The sequence below is a fragment of the Eurosta solidaginis genome, chromosome 1 (genome assembly GCF_040869045.1).
Source record: "Eurosta solidaginis isolate ZX-2024a chromosome 1, ASM4086904v1, whole genome shotgun sequence".
Lineage (NCBI taxonomy): Eukaryota > Metazoa > Arthropoda > Insecta > Diptera > Tephritidae > Eurosta > Eurosta solidaginis.
Window position 1 is genome coordinate 317658201 of NC_090319.1, and position 23647 is coordinate 317681847.

Below are 23647 nucleotides of genomic sequence, written 5' to 3' on the forward strand. Positions count from 1 at the left end.
TTTTTATGTGAAAATAATGCCTCATCTCCCTCGCGAGTTTGCATGTTCCCTTCACAAATGTGTTTCCACTGAGCAAGAAAAGGGGTGGAAAAGGATTTAAATTGCCTTGGCGTAACCAATTGGCGCCAGCCAACCCAGCGAAGAAGCGACCGTGTCACCTTGTTGGACGGCCATAACCGTTTAAGTGGTTAAGCGCCAATTATGTAAGTAAGTATACTTTTTGTTCCATATTTTGTAAGGTCTGAATAATTTGTAAACAAATTGCAAAAACACTTTTGAAAATTTTTGGTTTTTTTTTTTTAAATTGGTCATCTTCAACGATAAATCGAAACGTTGGGTGCTGATAGGTGTTAGGTTTGCTGGAATATATTCTAGAATATGTTTAAAGAACCCAGAGATATGCATGAAGCTATCACTACAAACTAAAGATTAAGAGCAAATGAAAACTTTATAATGCTTTGAATTTAAGTCGGTTTCCTTCATGAAGTGAGGCAGGGACAGAAAAAAAGTGAGTGTGTATTAATTGTACTGTACTCATTAGGCTAGTAAGAAAATATTTCGTTAAACCTAATCAAATTTGCTGCTCTTCTACACTTGATATTGGAAATTTAATTGTAGATGTGCAAACACCGATTGGGTATTTTTAAAGCAAAGAACCTAGTTCGACCCCCAGGCAAAGATACGACTGTCCTAGAATTAAGTTCCCTGCTAACCTTATACACCTAAGCCATATTAGAACACCATCTGCGTTAGGATTTTACACCTCTGCAATCTGTGCTTAATCAAACAAAGCTTTAGACAAGTGCAGAGAGTACAATGTTGGTAATAACTAAATTTCGTCTCAGCTCTACTGTGGCTGTTATTGCTTGTTTGCATTATGCAGCGGATTAATGCACGAGACAGAATGCAGTATGCATCGTACGCATGCCAGTAACATCGCCACAATAACGCAAGATGTTGCGCTTGTAAGTATGAAGGGACTTCAGACTTCGCAATTACGCATTCACATACAAATTTTGCAAATCGCTGTTATAAATATTCTCACTGTACAAGAAATATACTTGACAACATATTTTTTTGTTATATTGCAGTTTTTAGCTCTGAAAAATGTTAGAAAACTTACCAACGAGTGGGTAAAATAATTTCACTTGCAAAGTGTGAAAGCAGCATTAAACCAAGCAAATGTCAAATTCTTGTTGTTGTTGTTGCTGTAGCGATAAGGACACTCCCCGAAGGCCTTGGGGTGTGTTATCGTGTTGATGGTCCTTTGCCGGATGCAGATCCAGTACGTTCCGGTACCAAGCCCGACCATCTCGGGAACGATTTGTTATGACCACATGCGACCTTATAGGCCATCCCGAAGGTCGCACCCCCTAGATCCATGAGGAGTTCGGGGTCGCCAGAGCCTCGGCTATTAATAGAACAGAATTCGCCACGGATAGGTGAGGTTGACAATTGCGCTGACAACCTGAAAGGGCTGCGCTACACAAACCCCCTTGAATCCAGTATTTTAGTCGCCTGTTACGACAGGCATGCCTACCACGGGTATATTCTAATCCCCTAACCCGCTGGGTGACAAATTCTTCTTCCTATGCTTTGCTTGCAAGAAAAGTTTGCAAGTTGGCCACTTTTTCATGTCAGAGGACACCGGTGTCGCTCAATCTGCCGTTCTCCATAAAAATACGTGGAATCTACTCATAATGCATAAAATTGAGTTAAACACATCTATTGATTGGCTAGGTCGTGTTATAATATTGAATGAAGACGCTAGACACTACAACGTATCGCCTAACATATACCAATATATCGTGGAAGAAGAAAAACTTACTTATTTGGCGCTTAACCATTTAAAGCGTTATGACCGTCCAACAGGGCGCACAACCACTTGCTAACGATTTGTTATTTTGAGAGAATGTAAAATACGAGAAAGTGAATTTATTTATTTATTTATTACTAAGTTTATACGTAGAAGAAGACTTTTGTATTTATAATACTCATCGCTGTTATAATCTTATATCCATATGTCTATATTTAAAGAATCTATAATCTTATATACACATAAGTACATACATATATGCATTGTTGTATAAGTATTTAGTTACAAGTGCATTTTCAAGAAAAAAACTTCCACTCATTCACTCAAACTTTAATCAAAAAGAATCGCTCATTCAAATGAGGATTTTAAAATGCAAGTGAGTGCATATTTATTCGTAAATTGCATTGAACTATTTTTAATTTCGGTACACTCATCTATATATATATGCATATTTGAAATGTATGGCAAAAGCTTTAAGAGATTTCCAAATACTCTCAGCGCCATAAATCGCAAAAAGTTATTATCAACTCGACAAGACTTTTTCTATTTTATTCACGAGAAATTTGAAGATGGAACCAAGAACCAGCATTGCACTCTCACTGCAACAAGATCTAGCTCAGGGATGATAAATGGATATTTTCATTTTGTACCAAACTAGGAAAAAAATGTACCAAATCATCCAAAAAATGTACCAAAAGTCTTCGGATGTGAATTTGAACCAAACTAGAGCTATTTTCTGCTTCTTTATCCAAAAACTTTTTTTAAAGGTAGTATAACAGTGAAATATGATTTATGAAAAAATATTTTTCCAGTAAAAATAATAAAAGAAGTTTATCGATTGAAGCGTACAATATTGTACATATATAAAAGCATTTTTTTATTGAGTACCAGTAAAGAACATAAAATAAATATTTAAAAAAAATAACAGCTGCATTCAATGTAAAAAGATTTCGTAAAAACATTTTAGGTACAAAAGATTTGGTTTCAGGTATAAAAGTTGACCAATTGTCGCCTACATCTATACTAATAACTAATGTTTCAATCACTACATTAACAGTTTTTCTTGTTTGAGTTCTTTAAATACCTCAGTTGACAAAAAGCTTTTTTCGTATCTATATTATGGCAACTATTGTTAGTTGATTTCATCAAGTCTTTAGTTTTTATTAAATTCGAAATTGTGTTTGTTTGAATTCTATTTCTACACTGCTAAAGCTCTAAATTCAGAATTAATTTTCCGTATTTTATCAAATGCAGATTTCGGAAACAAGTCCGTAAAGGCACAATACTATTTGTTTCACCGCTTAAAATACTTTCTGGGAAAGCTTTGGAGCCCACAACAAAGTTTTGTCATTCAAATTTACTTTATTTAATAAAGTACTACAAAATTGTATATAAAATGGTTTAGCACAGCTCTCAAATGTGTGTACGTCATCTTTTTCGAAAAGGCTGTTTGATAGAATAATATCCACATTAACACCGCAGTAAACTTCATCTGGGGTTAAGCGATTTTCGTCTGAATCAATATTTAACATCCAAATAGAACTGGAGTCTAAATAAGATTTTTTTAATCAAATTTTTAATTTGGTAATAAGTAAATGTATGCGAATATATTCAGACCGCATTTCTATATTCGCATTATTTATTTCATTTAAAATATAAGAAAGAAATGTAAAATATACTTTATAAATAGGACTTTGAAAATTTTCAGATAGAAGATTAATATTTTGATTACTGCTTTTATTTTCAAATACGTAAAGATTAAAATAATACTTGAAGGCATCCCATTTCTCAAGAATTCTATCTATAACTGCTTGTCTAGAAAGCCACCTTGTGGGGGCCTACTTTAGTATAACATGGATTTCTGTCCCGAAATGTTCTTGAAAACTCTGAAAGTCTGCCCTCCTAAGGGGGCTGTTACAAAAATGATAGTTTACGTCTTTTAAAAATTTATCAATTTTGTTGGGAAATACATCACAAGCGGCCATTGAAATTAAAATGTGACAATCACATCCATTAACATGCAGATTTGGAACAACTCGCTTCAGCCTTGCTTTTACTCCGCTTTTTGCTCCTATCATAACCGAGGAATTGTTGGCAGTGAAACCAATAATTTTTTCAAGTGATTTAATGAAAGTGTGAAATATTTAATAATGGCATTAAAAATACCCTGCGTGCTCCTATCGGCCAAAGGTACCAAATCTAAAAATCTATCAATGCACCTTTTTTAAAAATTCGAATCGAAACTGCCAAATTTTTTGATATACATATATCAGTCGTTTCATCTATTATTAGAGAGTAACAATTCTTCTGACAGAATGCAATTATGGATTTATAATTTTCTGGCCCTGTTATTGAGTTATTATTTTCTGTGCCTTAATTCTATTGATGCAAAATTTTTTCACAACTTTAGAATCAGTTATGCTATTTTTCATAAGCATATTTAAATGATCCATAGTTGCAAATGGCAAATTGTGCTCGGCAACAAAACAACTTAACTATATATTTTCTTCGAACAATTTAAAATATTTTTGTACATTCAGAGCTGCTTTGCAAATGACTTCAAGTGTAGTACTGTATTTTAAAAAAATCTACCAAATATGTTAATGTAGTACCAACGTACTTTCGGGAAGCGAATGGTACCAAAAAAGTACAAATGTACCATGATTATCATCACTGATTTGCATCACTCGTATTAATTTTATGTGCTTTCTGCAAAGTAAGCTTTCGACGCTCACTCTCATTGTTATTCAAGGTAATATGTACAGTGTGTGCAAAATTTTGTGTTATTGATTGGAGTGAAATCGATACTAACTGAACATTTGTATCAACGTGATTTAGAGCTCTAATTTTGGATTGAATTACTTTTGTCTATGTAGCTATAAACTATAACTCCACTTTACACTGATTTGACAATCGCTCTAGGATTAGTATATACTTTCTCAATCCTTCGTACATTTAAGTAAAACTAGCAGATCCAGCAGACGTTATTTCGCCCTTAATTTGGTCTATCTGCATAAGTTTAAAGAAGTTTTTACCTCTTACTCTCCCACTCTCCCCCTTTTCCTTAAAGCTTTATTCCCTCCTCCCTCCGCCTTTCTCACTTCTTTTCCACTCCATCTATGAGTATTTTTCAAGAGATGTATGCATTCTTAACCATTTATGTTGCATTAACCTGGCAACATGCATAAATATGTACATATATGTATATGTCAAGCTGATATGAAATGAAAACACATACATACATCCATACATACCTACAAATGTACTCCCGGAGTTTAGTAACGCTAGCGATCGCTATCTATGTATGTATATGAGCATAATGTGATGTTGGCATTGTACCACTCAAAGCAAGTTTGCTCGCACAGTTCACAGCGAACAAACACATGCACTGCATTTTGTGAAGAAAATTTAACGTTTGTTTAAACAATTTTGCTCATATTAGCAAGGACTCACGTATTTTTTTTTTAATTCAAAGGGAAGGAAAATATTTCAAAATTTTACTGTAAAGTAGAAATATTAAAATCGACCCATCCGTCTTTGAGTTATAGCTGTGTAAACCAAAATTTTATGATTTTTTACTATATTTTGCCATTTTGTCACGCCCTTATAATATAAACTTTCAAATTTTATTGAAAATGTCCATCTCACGTAGCTAAGCTTTTAAATGCGAAAAACCGTTTTAAAATCGAGGCATTCTGTGTGAAGTGATGGGCGTACCACGACATTAAGGAACTTAATCTTATAAGATTTATTTGTTATTATTTATATAGATGCTCAGAGAACTGTATGCTGAATGTGAACAGAGTTAGTATTTGGCAGACTTGGTGGTAAAAGCACTATTACTACTCTACAATATCCAAGGCCTGGAGCCGCCATATAAGTTATATGTAGGTCCTGCAACCTTGTACAAATACTTTTAAGCTCGCTCAAAATCTCCACGGAGTTGTATCATGAAAAATTGTTATTATAAGTAATAAAATGAAAATGCTAGGTTCTTACTGTTAGTCGGGCATTCACGGATTATACCCTATATTTTCAACTACTAGACACGCTAAGAATGGACACTTGAAACTGAATTAAAAGCGGGATTCTCTCGCCAGGGATATAAAGTTTCTAGATAAAATACCAACATTCCTCAACTAGAATTGCACTAAAATCCTCAAACCATTTGAAGAAAAATAATAATTTATAGTCGGGCTAAGAAGCCCCAATATAGGAGTGGGTATTACGTACCTGCCATACCACTGAACTTTGATATGCTGCGGCATGTCTTCTGTATTATATATATAGTGAATTTGGGAAAGTACATCGTTTCAGCGGCCCAACTGCCAAGTAAATAAGAGGAAACCTCCAAAAGCATTATGATGAGCTCCAATTGTATGGAACACGTTCGCTTGATTTAAATGTGGATTGGATGGCGCTCGGCAAATTAAGCATTCTGTAGGCTCTTTTGTAAACACTTAATTGGAGAACGACAATTTGTGATCTAGACAGTCAGATACAGTAGAAGAAGAGCATGACCAAGAGTAAGAGACGAGTATGCCGAATATGCTTCATACATATGACATGTTTCCACGTTGTGTCACCATCTAATCAATTATTCAAAAAATTAACCTTTCTTAGACCAACCTCACGCCATAACCCAATCAAGTTGAAGCTGTTGACAATCGTCACAGTGGAGTAGCTATTAAGCATTGCGAAAAACTGTCCCTCTTCCAGTTCTCCAGTATATTCCCAGCCTATCGATTTTAAGTAAAAAAAAAATGTACTCATTTCCGACTAACGAGATTGCTACTTGGTAACTAGTATATAATCTGACTAGGTTTGCGTTCTGTCAGTTACATCAAATTTTTCGTAAGAAGAATTGTTTCCATCACATGGAAGAGACTCCCGCTAGGACTATCTCATCATCAGCATGGTCTCTGCAAAGGGCACTCCACAATAGATACGATAGCAGAAGTGATAGATGCTGTACGAAAAACATAGAAAGCGTGCCTACAATTCCGATAGTGCCACTGGTCACACTGACCACGGTATTTAGCTGGTGATAGCGGATCTTCACTATCATTATTTTGATGCTTGGTGACCAACTAGTAGAAACACACAGCTCTTGTTAATATTGAGAGAAACAATAAACAAAAAGCTTACAATATCGGAACAATTTTGAAGCGATTCATAGCCGTCTATAAGAAAACTTCTCGCATTAGCCTGTGATTTTATACACCTTTATGGTGCGGATCTTTTGACAAATGTAGTGAAATACCAGAAGTGCAGATTGGCAATCATCTCGGTTCAATTTGGAGAGGCGTTACGAATTGCTTCAGCCTATCGTACGTGGGCCGCAGAAGTTGTCATGGCTATTTCGGAAACCAAATCGATTTATATTCTCGCTGAGGAAGAGGGAAACCTGAGGGGAAGAATTAATCCAATGCTGGCAACAGCGATGAAACTGATGTACTGTAGGAAAGTGGGCCAAAGTATTTATTACCAGTTTATTTGCGTGTTGGACCAGTACTTGAATCGATTAAATGAAGAGCTCGACTTCTACATGATCCGATAACTAATCAGACACGGTTATTTCCGTAATTTTGCCTTCAAAGTTTAAAAGCACGAACAGCCACACCTTCTTGACTTCTACTTTGCTCAACAATTGAGATAGCAAGTTATAGTTGATAACTTATGTATGGTCAGTGTCATACAAAAATATAGCAGAACCAAATCTTTTAACACACACTGTACCCTGCCACACAAGCTTTCTTGTTTTCCCGCACAGTGCTCTCCAATTTGAGAGTGTAATTGCGCAATCGGCCTCACTGACGGCTCCGCTTCACAACCAGTGATGATAATCATGGTACATTTGTACTTTTTTTGGTATATTTCGCTTCCCGAAAGTACGTTGGTACTACATTGATATATTTGTTACATTTTTGTAAAGTACAGCTCTACACTTCAAGTCATTTGCAAGCAGCTCTAAATGTACAAAAAAATTTAAAATTTTTAGAAGTATATAGTTGTTTTTTTGCCGAGCACAATTTGCCATTTGCAATTATGGATCAAATAAATATGCTTATAAAAAATAGCATAACTGATTCTAAAGTTGTGAAAAAATTTTGCATCAATAGAATTAAGGCACAGAAAATAATAACTCAATAACAGGGCCAGAAAATTATAAATCCATAATGCTCGATTAAGATGGGAGCAAAAAGCGGAGTGCAAGCAAGGCTGGTGCAAGTTGTTCCAAATATGCATGTTAATGGATGTGATTGTCACATTTTAATTTCAATGGCCGCTTGTGATGTATTTCCCAACAAAATTGATAAATTTTTAAAAGACGTAAACTATAATTTTTGTAACAGCTCCCTTAGGAGGGCAGGCTTTCAGAGTTTTCAAGAACATTTCGGTACAGAAATGCATGTTATACTAAAGTACGCCCCCACAAGTTGGCTTTCTAGACAAGCAGTCATTGAAAGAATTCTTAAGCAATGGGATGCCCTCAAGTATTATTTTAATCTTTACGTATTTAAAAATAAAAGCAGTAATCAAAATATTAATCTTATATCTGAAAATTTTCAAAGTCCTATTTATAAAGTACATTTTACATTTCTTTCTTATATTTTAAATGAAATAAATAATGTGAATATAGAAATGCAGTCTGAAGATATTCGCATACATTTACTTATTACCAAATTAAAAATTTTATAAAAAAAAATCTTATTAGGCTCCAGTCCTATTTGGATGTTAAATATTGATTAAGACGAAAATCACTTAACCCCAGATTAAGTTTACTGCGGTGTTAATGTGGATATTATTCTATCAAACAGCCTTTTCGAAAAAGATGACGTACACACATTTGAGAGCTGTGCTAAACCATTTTATATACAATTTTGTAGTACTTTATTAAATAAAGTAAATTTGAATGACAAAACTTTGTTGTGGGCTCTGAAGATTTCCCAGAAAGTATTTAAGCGGTAAAACAAATAGTATTGTGACGAATATTAGCAACGCTAAGGGATACTATCATCTCTAAGCCAATACTAAGCAGTGAATTGTATGCACATCAACAAATTAATCATTATGTCTATACATATGTCCATACAAGCAGGGGATAGTACAAACACATGCATATATCTGAGATACTCCTAAAAGTAGGCAATCGCCTGTGGAGGTATCACTCACATATACACGCGCATATGGCTATGCTAGAAGCTATAATAATCGTGCATCTGTAGTTATAGCTGAGAAATTTATAGCTGGTAAACGAGTAGTAAATTCTAGAAATAGAAACGCCTAGAAGTATGCGAACGAGACGTCACAGAGTATAAAAGGAGCTAAAGCTGAGTGAGCAGGAATCAGTTTGATTTAGGCACGCTATCTGTTGAGAAGTAGTAGTTTTATTTTGAAAGTAATCTAATAAATACCATTTTGCGTTATCGTATATTAGAGTTATTTATTCAACAGTTTAGTGATTCCGCAAATGAGCGGAATTACTTTAAATACGTTACAGTATTGTAGCTTTAGTTATGGACTTGTTTCCGAAATCTGTATTTGATAAAATAGAGAAAATTAATTCTGAATTTTGAGCTTTAGCAGAGCATGAGTGCCTTAAAAAGTTCAAGAACTTCAATATATGCAGCTTTTGGGAAGATTTAAGATCAGTTAAAAATAAATTAATTGCGAAAATGTTTTCCAATATTTATAGAATCGTTCAAGGCATATTGTCGATTCCACATTCATCTGCAAACGTAGAAAGGATAATTTCTATACAAAATTTTATTAAAACTAAGTGTAGAAATTCAAATAAACAAAGTTTCGAATTTAATAAAAACTAAAGACGTGATGAAATCAACTAACAGTAGTTGTCATAATATATATACGAAAGAAAGCTTTTTGTCAACTGGGGTATTCAAAGAACTCAAAGAAGAAGAACTGTTAATGTAGTGATTGAAACATGAATTATTGGTATAGATGTAGGCACCAATTTGTCAAATTTTATACCAGAATCTAAATCTTTGTACCTAAAATGTTTTTGCATTGAATGCAGCTGTTATTTTTTTTTTAATATTAATTTTATGTTCCTTACTGGTACTCAATAAAGAAATGTTTTTAATATATGCACATAATTGTACGCTTCAATCGATAAACTTCTTTTATTATTTTTACTGGAAAAGTATTTCTTCATAAATCATATTTCCCTGTTATACTACCTTTAATTTGTGTTAGAAAGTTTCCTGACTAAAAACAGTTTTTGGATAAAGAAGCAGAATATAGCTGTAGTTTGGTTCAAATTCACATCCTAAGGCTTTTGGTACATTTTTGGATGATTTGGTACATTTTTTTTCTTCGTTTGGTACAAAATGAAAAAATTCATTTATCATGCCTGTTCACAACTAGCAGTTTGGCCGGATCGACACTGCTCAAAATTACTCAGTAATGTGCGATCGAATGCCGAATATAACTGGCTGAGCGATGTATGAATGAAAACAAAGATTTTTTATGAAATTAGTTCTATTGAGTCTGTGAAAGTGTTAACAAAATTGCAGCGCATTTCGAACTGAATACATATACGATAACAACAAAAGTGACGTCAAGCTAAAGCAATAATAATAATAATACAAGCGATGTATGAGTATGTAGGAGTGTGTGGAGATTAGCAATTGCCTGGTTATCAGCGAGCAGAAAAAAGAAAACATAACGCAAACCCAACAAACGACTGTGATAATCTGCCGCCCACTCCACATCCACGCACGTTGTTCCAAAACCAATGAATGTACTCGTAAGTAGGCTCTCTGCATGGGCGCCTCATATCAACGATCGATTGCGAGTACAAATGCGATTTTGAAGGGGATAACGCTAAGCACAGATAGCGAGCAGACGATTAAGAAACGAAAGTTTTTCATTTTCTTTGTAGGTTTTCGGCAGCGTCGAGCTTGAGTGTGTGATTATTTTTTGTGGCGCGTATGTGCGGTATACATACATACAAACGATCAGTTGTACGAAGTATTTGCTGCTTGTTTTTGCATTGAGCACCTTTTTGGCCTTTTCCCTCAGACACTATTGAAACTTATTTCCAATATTTTCGATGTTTTGCCAGTTTGTGCGAGGCGCGAAAGATTGGATTGGACGATCGCACAGCTGACAGCGACGTTATAGGTAGCAGCGTGTCGTAGCAGCGCGCGATCACAGAATTTCTCTAAATAAACGCAACACGTTGGTGCAGTTCAGTAACGCGTAAAAATTTCACTGCAGCGGTTTATTCCATCAATGGTAACGGATGAAGAACATTTACGTTTGACTGATAAAATAAAATTAATGATATAAAATAAAATAAAAATTAAAAAAATACAACAAAAAAAAGTTCGAAAATTACAAAATAAGTTTGAGATTATCAAAAAGCAGCAACAATAAAGATACAATTTTAAAGCAATTTTAAATTGAGCTTTTTAAGAGATCCTGCTTTCATACGAAAAAAGTCTGAAAACGCTTAGCAGAAGTTTTGTAAGAAAAACAACAAGCAATTCGTAAAAACCATAAGAAGCGCTGCCAGAGATAAACCAAAAAATTTCGAGGAGAAAAAAAAAACAAATCCTGCTGCAATTTTGCGCGTTACTCGTAAATATCTTATACGTTACGTATACGTCTAGGAGGGCGATAGCGATAAACAAGTGCTAGACAATAGCAGAAAGAAATTTCTAAAAATATACAAATTTTAACAAAAACCAAAAAATATTTAAACATTTCAAAAAAAACTTTTAAAATTAAAAACAAAACTTTAAATAAGGAAAAGAAATTTCCAAAAATAAATTTTGAAAAAACAAACAACATCAAAATGTCACATCAATGCAGTTGTGGTCGTGATCTAAACAACAATTATGTCTCGTATACGAGCGCCTATGCCAATGGTAGCTCCGGGCTGGATCGTGAAGCGAATAGCAGCCTATCGGCTGGCGGTGGTGGTAAATCTACACAACTAACCGCCAAAGTGATGTTCGGCACAGTGGGAGCGATTAAGGATTTGCGTGAGCAGGAAAAATCTCGAAAGATCGCTGCACGCGCCGGCGATCGACGCAATTGAAGAAAACAAAAACAGCACAGCACAAATGAGACTGAACTGCAGTGAAATGAGAATGAGATAATACGTTGGGTTAAAATGGATTTTTTGTTGGGATATTAGCAAAGGCGAGTAATATGGATTAGCTGCGAATGATGTGAACGTCGCAAAAGCTAGAACGGTCACGTAAAACAAAGGGACAAGTAAGCAACATAAGCGTTGTAATAGCAACCGATTGTGATGTAATAAGTTACGACTAAAAATAAAAAATGCTATACAACGCGTGGAATATCGAAAGAAATATCCAATAATTATGAGTAGCTTAGGAATTCAATGCCCTTTAAATGCGCATACAAGTGTACGCATTAGACGGTATCGACAAAACAAAAGATAGTTGTAGGCCTGTTAAATTCTTATTCGTCCTTGTGTATAAAAAGTGAGCATTTGCATAGACTCGAGTTTCCGAATAAAAGGTGGGAGACTGTTTTGTGTGTGTAACCAAAACTAAGCGAGCATTTGCTCAGACTCGAGTCTCCGAGTAAAAGAATGGCGTTTCGTTTGTACACCAAAAACAAAAACCCCATATTTTACACGGAAACTCGAGTGTGAGCAAATGCTCAATTTTTATTCATACGGCCTGTTACCATCAATAGCACTCGCATAGGAAAAAGGGAAGTTCTCTACACATTTACCTAGATCTACACACCTTTATGTTCTTGTTGTTGTAGCAGTGCTTCGCCCCACCCAATAGGTGCGAACGATCACAGACTGTCATCAATCCTTTATGTTCTTCGACGTGTTCTGTTCGAATCTGGGGTTCATTTAGTTCGAAAACTTAATCAATTTTTATTAAATTGCCAAAAACCGTTAGGAAAAACAATTAGAGTCACCCCAGATATCAGCTTATTTGCTTATGTGGTTATATTTTTCACACAGTTTACAAAGGAAAATACACTGGAGACAAGCAGATAAGTTAACAGTGATTTGATATGAATACGCCAAATGTATGCTGGGGAGGCTTTGGGTCTTCTCGATACGGTCTTATGCTCACAGAATTGTGCGCTTCCAATTTTGCTATTTAAGGATTTTGAATAATGCTTCAACAGCGATAAGCTTCATTGTAAATAACAAATGGTGTACATACATATGTATGTTAGTAGGTAAGTACATAAGATGTCGGCTAAATCATTACCAAATCCCCAAATCCATTTAAAGTTCACCGAAAAATAAACTTTTTTAGTATAATTACTTTTTCTTAAAAAAAAAAATAATAATTGTTGTGCAAATGCTAATTGTTTTTAAGAATGTTAATTTCATATTAATCATTAATTTTGTAATAAGATATTACTTTAGATGCGATTATTATTAATTTAAATTTTTTATTATTTTTGTGATAAAATGTTTTAATGCAGTTTTGAGAAGTGAAAATTTTGTTGAATGCTTTCTTTAGTGAATATTTTGTATGGAGTACGGTTATGTGAATAATTGAGCAATTTCGATGAATCACAATTACTTTAAAAAGCTTAATAAATCGATTAATTGAATTTGTTGTAACAAATTGATTAATTCAAATTTATGATAATTCAAGGAGAAAATTTCCTCGAGTAATTAACTAGTTTCTAAAATTAAAAAAGGAAGAAAGATTAATCGAGTAGTTAACTATATTGCTCTAATTGAATAGGAAAATAACTTAGATAATCGTATATTTTTAATCTGCATTAATAAGGCAGGCAGCAAAACGGTAAAAATTTACAATCTTTTTGATTTAAAATCAACACTTTCTCTGCTTATTTGATGCTAAACAATTTTATTGGGTTTTTTTTTTGTGACTAAAAAAGTTACAATCAACGCTTGCAATAAATTTGATTGCTTTTATGTTAGTGTAAAGATTACAATCGGCAATAAACTTGATTGTAAGCACTTTCTTCGCAATAAACCTGATGATCCATGATTGAAGACTAGACATGCTTGTGACCTATGATTGTATTGTAATTTTTATACAATCAAATATTGTTGTGGGGATCTTTTAGAGCTTTTCGGCTGATGGTTTTAAGCAAAAAACAAGTCCCTTTCTTAATCTTATAATTATTTCATGTTTCTTGTTCAAATAAACAGACTCCCTAAGGAAGGTGCAAAATAGCACAAAAACTTGTAGAAGGATAAAAAGAAAAAACCTTGTTTTTTGCTTAAAACCATCGGCCGAAAAGCTCCAAAAGATTCCCACAAAAGTAAAAATTAGTGTCCCAACAAATATAAACACCAATGATTGTTCACTCAACGATTGTATGTAAGGCGAGATTGCAATAACTTTCTCAGAAGAGATTATAGATATGTGATTGCTATCGAATTCGATTTAAAATTTCATATGACAATCTATTTTCTATTAGTCGAAGAGGGAAATGTATTTATGTTTAATCGATTGGTCGTAACCTTTGCTTAATAAAGAAGAAAGATAACTCAAACCGGCAAGGCGTTTCATTGTTTTCTTAAAGCGATGTCAAAGCGACAAAGCGAAACAACACGATAAAAGTGTTTTATTTTTTATTTATCAGACTGTAATATAATTTAAACAAACGATTTCTTCTAATTTTTGATTCATCAAAGTTAAGCTAACATGGGCAATCAACTGAACGAATTTTTAATGATTTTTTTTTAAATATAGAAAGTTGAAATAACCGAATAATCTCCAGAAATCAAAGAGGAAGTTTGCATAACAAATAAGTAACTTTTGATTAAAGTCGTTTCTGGATTTATTTTTTTCGATATTTGAGGGGAAAGTATACTTTAGTAACTGAAAAATTCTAGTTTTTTCTGTAAGAGAGAGAACAACTTCTCGAGTGGTGATCAATAATTTTTCATCAATCGAAAAGTGAACAATTTAGTTAGTCGAAAAATTCTTAAATTTGATTTGTCGAAATGGAAATGTTTTAGTTGTTTATATTTATCGAAAAGAAAAAATTTAATTATGCGACTTATCTAATTTTCGCAAAGAAAAGGAGCAATCGATTCATTTCAACTTTTGCTTCAGAATATAGATCGCCCTAGTAATTAAATTGTTTTAACTAAAAAAAATTAGAAGAAATCATATTGAAAAAATTTTTTTTTAAGAATTCATTTAATTAATCGCGCAATTTCAATATCTAATAATCAAAGAGCAAGTTTTCACAGGCAGTGAGCTTCCGGCGAATAAAGACCTTATATAGACTAAATGCAAGGATTCAGTTACTGTTCATTAATTTGGTTTTTGGATTTAATCTTCTGTTAATTTCTTGCATATTGCTAAGATTATTTTTTAATCAAATAATCGATAATCGCATTTTACACAGTAATCAGTTATTTTTCATTTATTTTAGTTTTGGATTTAATCTTTTGTTCATTTTGAGCTCATTGGTAGGTAGTCTATTTTTTTAATCAATTTATCAGCTTATTTTAGTTTTTCAGTTATAATGGAATACAACTATTCGCGCAGTTAATTGTTTCTTATTCATCGAAAAGAGCTATAAATTAGTTAGTTGAGTAATTTCAAAATAAAATTAGTCGAAATGGAAACTTAATCGATTAATATTTTTGTTCTTGATAGGAGAGAAAAATTATTGAATTATCAATCGAGCAATTATATTTTTTTCCAAAAAAAGCACGTATCGGTTTATATAAATTTTGCTTCACTAAAGAGAAAGATCGGACACTCAACTAATGAATTATTTTTTATTAAAGAAACGTAGAATAATTGAAATTTCTTCTAGTAATATATTTTTTTGATTATTTAACACATAAATCAATTTTAAGATCATTTATTTGATTAATCATATACTTAAAGAGACTGGCATATAAGTTTTTTTTAAGTTTTCTTTTCTTTAAGTTTTCACTTTGACGATTGACAATTTTTGAAATTACTCGCTTCGAATTGATTCAGCAAACAATCGCTTAGTTGATTATTTTAACTTACTCGATTAATCAAATAAAAGCGCAGCCCTTTATACGCTTCTTTTCATAATTCATAAAAAATATTTTTATTTGCGATGCTTTCATAAGTTTTGTTAAAAAATGCTTTCTTATCAGAAGAGTTTATAAATAATCTTTTTTGTAACAGATTTAGAGATTAATTTTTCACAAACTTTAAATCAATTCTTTTTTTAGTTATATTTTTTTGAAGTGCAATAGGAAATAATAATAGGTACATATTTATTTATTATTACCTAGGCAGGCTATTTATGTAATTTCTTCAAAATAATAAATGATGTTTAAAACAAATCAAGCATACTTAAAAATCTCTCCAAGCTTGCGATCGTACTTCACAAAAGCTTGAACATAAATGTGAATATTTTTGCAATGCACGAAACTATACATCCAACTCCGATACCTTTATTGTATTTCTTTCCTGATACCGTGCTTTCCAATACGTTCCATGATCCAACGCAATTTTTTAGGACCCTTATATTTATTAGCTTCACCTGTATGTTTGTACATAACCAGCTCCTTGGAACTTGATTTTGAGCCACTTTAAAAGGACAGATTCAATTAAAACTTTGTACACTTATCAAAGATTGATGACAATGCAGTAATTTGATGATGAGGTTACTTAAATTCAACGGACGTAAGACCAATTGGCCTCATGAACCATTTTAATGGTATTAAGATCAGTCAGAAGAAACTTTATACATGTATCAATGTCAATGATAATGCAACAATTTAATGCCGGAGTGACATAAGGTCAACGAACATAAGGTCAATTGACCTTATGACCACTTAAAATTGCTATAACGTTAATTGAAAACTGAATCCACTTTGTTAACTTTTACTCTGTATGACAGTAACTTTTCAATTTTTATTCAAACTATAGTGTGCACAGCCGGATAGAGGTAGCTCTAGTATGCATTCAACGAATTTCGATACTTGGAATTCTATCTAAGAAAAGTAAATATGGATAAATATTAAAATGTATAGTAGGTCTAAGTGTTGAACTACGGTGATGTATTATTTTTTTTGAGCTTTACGGCCAATTTCAAATTATAAGGCAAAGCGCTGAGTTTTCCTTTCTCTCCTATGCATTTCGGTGCTATTTTGCACCTTCTTCAGGGAGCCTAGTTTATTTGACAAAACATAAAACAATTACAAAATATTCAACAATTTCACATTAAAATTTCACTTACATACATATAACATTAAATTATAACATATAAACAAACAACATTGAAAACAATTCACAATTTATTAATCATAACTTCCGACTACTAACTTGAAATCGGCCGTAAAGCTCAATAAATATCAACACATAAATTTTAAATATTGGCCCAACAACAAAGAAATCAACAAAAAGAATTTTTTAATTTGGCATAAAGTAATTAAACTCCTCTTTAATGACTTGGTTATTACATACATACAAATTGATGCTATACTATTTATGTTTTTGTATAATTAACTATTTCCGTTTGCTCTGGTTGTTACAGTACAGAGGTAATTTCATATGATTTTGCTTGTAAAATTGATAATTTTTTTGCTTTATCGAATTTCGTGCTTTCTTTATAGGCGCGAATAGCGGCGCAACTAAAACGGAGACCTTAAAATACAATATGTAGACGAAAGTTAAATTTTTTAAACCATTTTTTAAAATAAAATTGATGACCTCGTAACATTGTTCTGCATTAAGCTTAACTGCAGTTAAAATCCTCACACAGAAAAATATTTGAATTTTATAGATCACATCATAAACCAAAAGAGAGTCACAACTTCTAAAGCGATTCATAAAAACATCATGAAATGGGTAGAACTTTTTTCTCAATGATAATAATCTTGGACTATAGAGCTTTGGTCATATCTGTTTTTGTGAAAAATCATAAAAACCAAGTTTCTCTGGGTTTGAGTTGATTTTACTTTTGGCAGGTGAAGTGAAATTTTTGGAATTACTTTTCCAGTTCAGTTAATGATTTATTTATTTATTTCAATATTAATCTAGAAAATATAAAAAAATTTCACATATTACAAGAAGAAAAAGCATCTAAAAAAATGACCACCATTATTATTTTAACTTAAAAACTAATTAGCTAAGAAAAAGTTCATTTAGTCTTTGTTTAAATACATCTTTCGTAGAGGAAATATCAAGATTTCCAGGGTTCATAAGCGAATTAAATTCTTTCAAAGCTCTAAAAATCGGAGCATTAGTTGCGTAATTAGTTCTAACAAAGCCCAACCAGAAAATATCGTGAGTCCGTAAACTCCTCTGCGGGATATTAAAACGCATTCTCTCAAGCAAGAAGGGACAGTCAATTAATCCACTTATTAAGTCGAACACAAAAGTGAGGGACAGAATGGACCGTCTAGTATCTAAGGACTTTAAGCTAATAAGCAAACAACGACTCCTATAAGGAGGAATCTCTGAAGTTTAAGGACCGCAACGCAAAGCGGACAAACACTTTTTGAACTCGCTCAAGCCTCTTAATATGACAACCATAGTATGGTCTCCAGACAAAAACAGCGTATTCTAATTTGGAACGTACAAGCGAGGTGTACAGCAATTTTAAAGTGTAGGGATCAGAAAAGTCATAGCCAAAACGTCTAATGAATGCAAGTGCTGAATATGCTTTTGCAATTACGTAGCTCAAATGGCTGTGAAGCAGAAACTTGGAATCGAATACAACACCAAGATCGATAATTTCACTTAAAGTGGATAGTGGAAGCCCACTAATATTGTAAGATGTAGGCAGAAGCCAGCGAGACTTCTCCTACTTAGAGTAGGAGACATGTGAGCATTTTTTTTTAATATTTAAATTTAGTTTATTTCGTTTACACCAAATCGCGACTTTATGTAAATCAGATTGGAGATTCGACACGTTCTCCTTACTTGTAATTGACGAATACAACTTTAAATCATCAGCATACAAAAGAAAATTAGTGTACTTGAAACAACTGGATATATCATTTATGAAGATAATGAAAAGAAGTTGACCCAATATGCTACCCTGAGGAACTCCAAACGTCGCAATGAACGAATTCGATGAGAACCCATCAACAACGACCTTACATTTACGACACGAGAGATAGGATTCAAACCAATTTAAAAGGATGGAGTGAAATCCTAGAACTCTAAGTTTTGATATTAACATTTTGTGACTTACTTTGTAAAAAGCCTTCGAAAAGTCTGTGTATACAGTATCAACTTGAAGTCGGTTTTGAAACGCTTAGATGCAATATTCCGAAAACACTGCCAGATTTGAGACCATTGAATGACCTTTTACGAAACCATGCTGTTCAATGAAGATAAACCTATTTACTGCAAATCATTGAGATAAACCACAGACGGAATACTTGAGCAAGATTTTCTGGAGTTGACAACCCTCCAAAATGAGCTAGAACTATATTTTATATCCGATTCAAACTTACGAATATAATTACGCATATTTATTACGAAATATTTATTTATTTAATTATATTTATTATGTTAATGGTTATATTTAGTAAATGTATATATTTACCTTTACGCGTTTTGGCACCATTTTGCATTTTCCTCAGGGCGCTTATTTATTAAGCAATAAACTCGTTTACAGTCTGAAATATTACAAAACACAACCATTTTCGATTGGTTTGCAGTCTGAAGAAAAAATGTTTAATAGGCCCTCTGATGAAGGCAAAAATTTGCGTCGAAACACGCAGGGGTAAAAGGCATACGTTTATTTTTAACACGCTTATATTAGCTTCACTTGTATGTATGCTTGTTGGCAACTCTCTAGGCTAGGCGTGCACAGGAGAGTTAGAGTCATCTAGCGGCAATTATTGAGGACTCGCGGCAGTGGTTACTTGACTCGCTACAAGACGAGTTGTGCTTCATAGCGGAGACACGAACCTCTGTGCTACGATGACATCAAAATCAAATATATGAGTGGATTGTAGATTTGCTAGCCCCAAAATATTTTATGTCGTTTTTAAAAGGTATACGAATGCTTAAAAATCACATTTTTCATAGTTACTCTTAGAGTATTTTATTTTGTAGAACCTTTCATCTAATACATTTGAGAAATACCCTAACGTGCATAAATTCATATATACAGGGTGTTATTTATGTACATGGTCAAACTACAGCAGGTGATTGTTTAAGTAATTGTTAAGTAAGATAAAAAATATTGGATGTCAAAATTTTTTAAAGTGATTTTTATTTTTTATCTCGCAAACGAAGCGACATATGAAAGAAACACTAGATACAATAATGTTGTATTTGTAACTGGATAATTCGAAGGAAATAGAAAAATTGATAAAAAGTCAATGGCGCACAATTTTTTTTTTTTTTTGTCAAAGAAATGGTTTAGGTTGTTTTCTTGGTAATCAGTGGACTTAATAATCTTTATCTCTTTTGGCTAAATAAGCATCTTACTGTTCATAATATTGCTGTTGAATTTGAACAAAATAAAAGTTTAAGAAAGGTAGGAAAAGCAGTTTTTTGTTTGAAGTACGACACCCTGGGTCTTTAAATTAAGCATTTCTGGATCTATGTATTGTAACGAATTTAGGGAAATTCCATTTATTTGAAACCATCTGCTAACGTTCGAATCGCTAAGCTGTTGAATAAACCACTCCAATATTCTGTATTGCAAAATGGTCTGTATTAGACAACTTTTGGAGTAGTACAATTATACTTCGCAACTAAAAGCGTGTTTAGATCAAACTGATTAGTCATGCCTCAGCTTGCGCTGCTTTTATACTCTCGGTTTCCTCGTTCACCCATTTCTCCTAAGGTCTAGTAATTTCGCGAACTTCATGCTTGGTTACCAGCCATATACATGTATATTTGCAGTTTGTAGTCATATGTGTGTGTGTATATGTGAGTACTACTTCGGCTGATGATTACATGTGTTTGTGAATATCTCTCCGTTGCCTTGTATGTATGTGCTTAAATGATGACTGATTTGTTTAGGTACATACGAGTGGCTGCTTAGTTTCAATTTAGTGATGCTAATATTCCTCACAGTATATTAGAGTGAACTTTTCATCTTAAAATTACTCAAACAATCATCTTCTGTAGTTTGGTGCCGTACTTAAATAATACCCTGTATAATGGCTATATTCACGCAGGTTGGGTTACCAGGTTCACCGGTTAACTCGCTTTGTGGAACCAAAACAAAAACTGGCGACAAATAATTTTTAACCAGACAACTTGATATCCCAGCTGACATGAATATATCAAAGCCAAAATCAAAAAACATTTTGTTAATACATAAAAAATATTCACATTTTAGAGTAGAGCTATAATAATGATATATAAATAAATAAAAATTAATAGTAGTAGGATAATCAAATATTTTTTTTTATTTCATTATGAAGAAATTTTGTTAAAACTTCATATCATACTAATGAAAAAAAAAAAAATTTAGTTCTAAATCAAAAACATGCATTCGCACAAAATCTAGATTTTAATAAAAAAAAGTAGCATAAATGTATGTATGTAAATATGTTTTACGTTTTTATACGATACTAAGCACAGAGAGCCTTAAAACCTGATTCTTCATTTTTTTTTTTTGTAAATAAGATTTTAATCTTAAAAATATATTAATAACTACATAAATATCAATAAAAATATCGATGTAAAAGATATCAATAATCATAATACTAGCTGCTTAATATGTTAATGAATAAGCACTTACTCTCATATAAAAAATAAGAAAAAGTTATATAATGTGATCATACAAAAAAACCAAACACACGAAAAAACGCAGTAATTGACTTAATTACTCATCAAAAAAATGGTTTGTTACTAATGAACACAAATTAACTTATTAAATATTTACATATATGCATGCGTATATATTCACTACATGTATATATGTACATATATACAAGCAATAAAAATATACATTTTATATAGCACAATCTACATTTAGAATTATGTGAACAATGAACATTATATACTAAATAAATGTTCGAAAAAAACGTGCATAAAAATATTTAAATATTTTATTTATTATTATTATATTGTTTAGATTGAGTAAATATTAAACTATTTTATGTTTTATTATATTTGTTTTATTTACGTTCTTTGGTTCATTTACAAATGGTAAGTGTTAAGCAACTATTATTGCCACTAATCGTTACAACGAAAGAAAATACGCTTGTAAAATCAACATATAGAGTGAGTTGGTCTTTAAATAACAGTCATTCAGTAAAATTGATCGCTTTATGTTTAATTCAACGGAGTGTTTTTTGTTTTTTGTCAAGAGAACACATTTTTTTAGTTATTTCAACAGTAGAGAAACTGTGGTCTCAAGTTAACAATATTCAGTAAAATGATAAATCTCCAATCAAACTTGCCGATTTTTTTGTTAAAAGCACTAATTTCATTGGTCATATCAACAGCGAACAACAGTCAATATTATGCAAATATTTCACCAGTCAATTTCAAAGAGAAACTTATGCTCATGGCGCTCACTATTTGATCGTATGATGGATGTGTAGGGCAGTGTTGCCATTTTAGCTTTTTTCAGGTTAGATTTAGTATTTTTCTCCGTTTTTCAAAATTTTAGAAAATCTAGATAAACAGTTTTATGTAGACTCAATTTTAAGAACATTGAATGAATTTGGGCTAGATGTAAACAATTTGAAGGGCTAAGGAACAAATATTGTATTATGGTAGGCAGATATCGAGGTTTAGTAAATTTATTAGGGCAACACCAACCTAATATCATTTTTGTTCCGTTTATTTGCCACTCGATTCTATGACTATTTAATTTGCTTCGAAAACGCTTCCGAGCGAAATTGAATTTTTGATTTCAGAAACATTTAACTGGTTTTATAAGTCCACATGTAGACAAAAGAGCTATGCAATGATACATACATATGTATATGCTGCGTAAAACGACGGACACGACCCTTTGCAAATCGCATCCACACGAATGGGATAACTCCTTGTTATTATTTGAAAGATACCGTTGTGTGTAAGGCTTATAGCTCATATAAAGAAAAAATTTACGTAAGGATTTATTATAACCCATAAGGTAGAATATAACACCTTTATTATAAGGTTTATGGACCGGCAAAAGTAAGGCTTATTTCATAAGGCATTATTAAAAGAAATTACTTGCTGTATTACAACCTTTTATATGAGGCTTATATATAGCCAACCCAAAATCAGGCTTACATAAGCTGTTATAATAACGATATTGAATAAGGATTGGTGTACCATAGTATAACCTTATTATAAGTTTTATTGCACATATAAAACACCATCTCTTACTCTGTTACGTCTTTTAGGAAAAAATAAATAAAACGCATGGAAAGCTGCCTTAAACTTTTAGCTTTTTTTCTTAGCCTTAAAAATTTTTATTCAGCCTTTTTTGCCTTTTTATTTTTGTCAATATAGCCTTTTTTCTGAAAAAGTTGTGGCAACACTGGTGTAGTGGTCGGCAGAAGTTTAAATGTAAGTTCATTAAGCTGGAGACATTGGTGCTTTATCGGTAACCGTATCGGTAACCTTATAACAGCTGATCCGACCAACCTTATGAAAATCAATGCAATCGATTATTGGTGCCGCTAAGGTCGTAACCGTATCGTAGCCAACCAATTGGGTTTTGGCTTGCCGTCGTAATGATAAACAGCTGATTACGTTAGGGCTACGGATACAGCGATACGACATACGGCACCAAGGACACCGGCTTTAGTGAGAGCGAGATCATGAAAATCCGTGCAGAGAATTAAAGTTAAAATTCCAACATGCAGATGGTGTATTAAAAAAAAAAAAAAAAAATTTATATCAAAACTTTTAGAAAATTTGATTTTTGATTCAGAAATAGTTTCAAATATTC

General features: G+C 32.6%; 2 protein-coding genes across 2 annotated transcripts in view; both read left to right on the forward strand.

Moving 5' to 3' along the window:
* The window catches only part of LOC137237695 (uncharacterized), a 138309-nt gene that overhangs the window by 33957 nt on the left and 80705 nt on the right, over positions 1 to 23647 (forward strand). The gene's annotated exons all lie outside the window — the stretch shown is intronic.
* On the forward strand, positions 10296 to 21866 carry LOC137237694 (uncharacterized). The gene has a single exon (XM_067761721.1). The coding sequence runs from the start codon at positions 11643 to 11645 to the stop codon at positions 11886 to 11888; it is 246 nt and encodes an 81-aa protein (XP_067617822.1). The 5' UTR covers positions 10296 to 11642; the 3' UTR covers positions 11889 to 21866.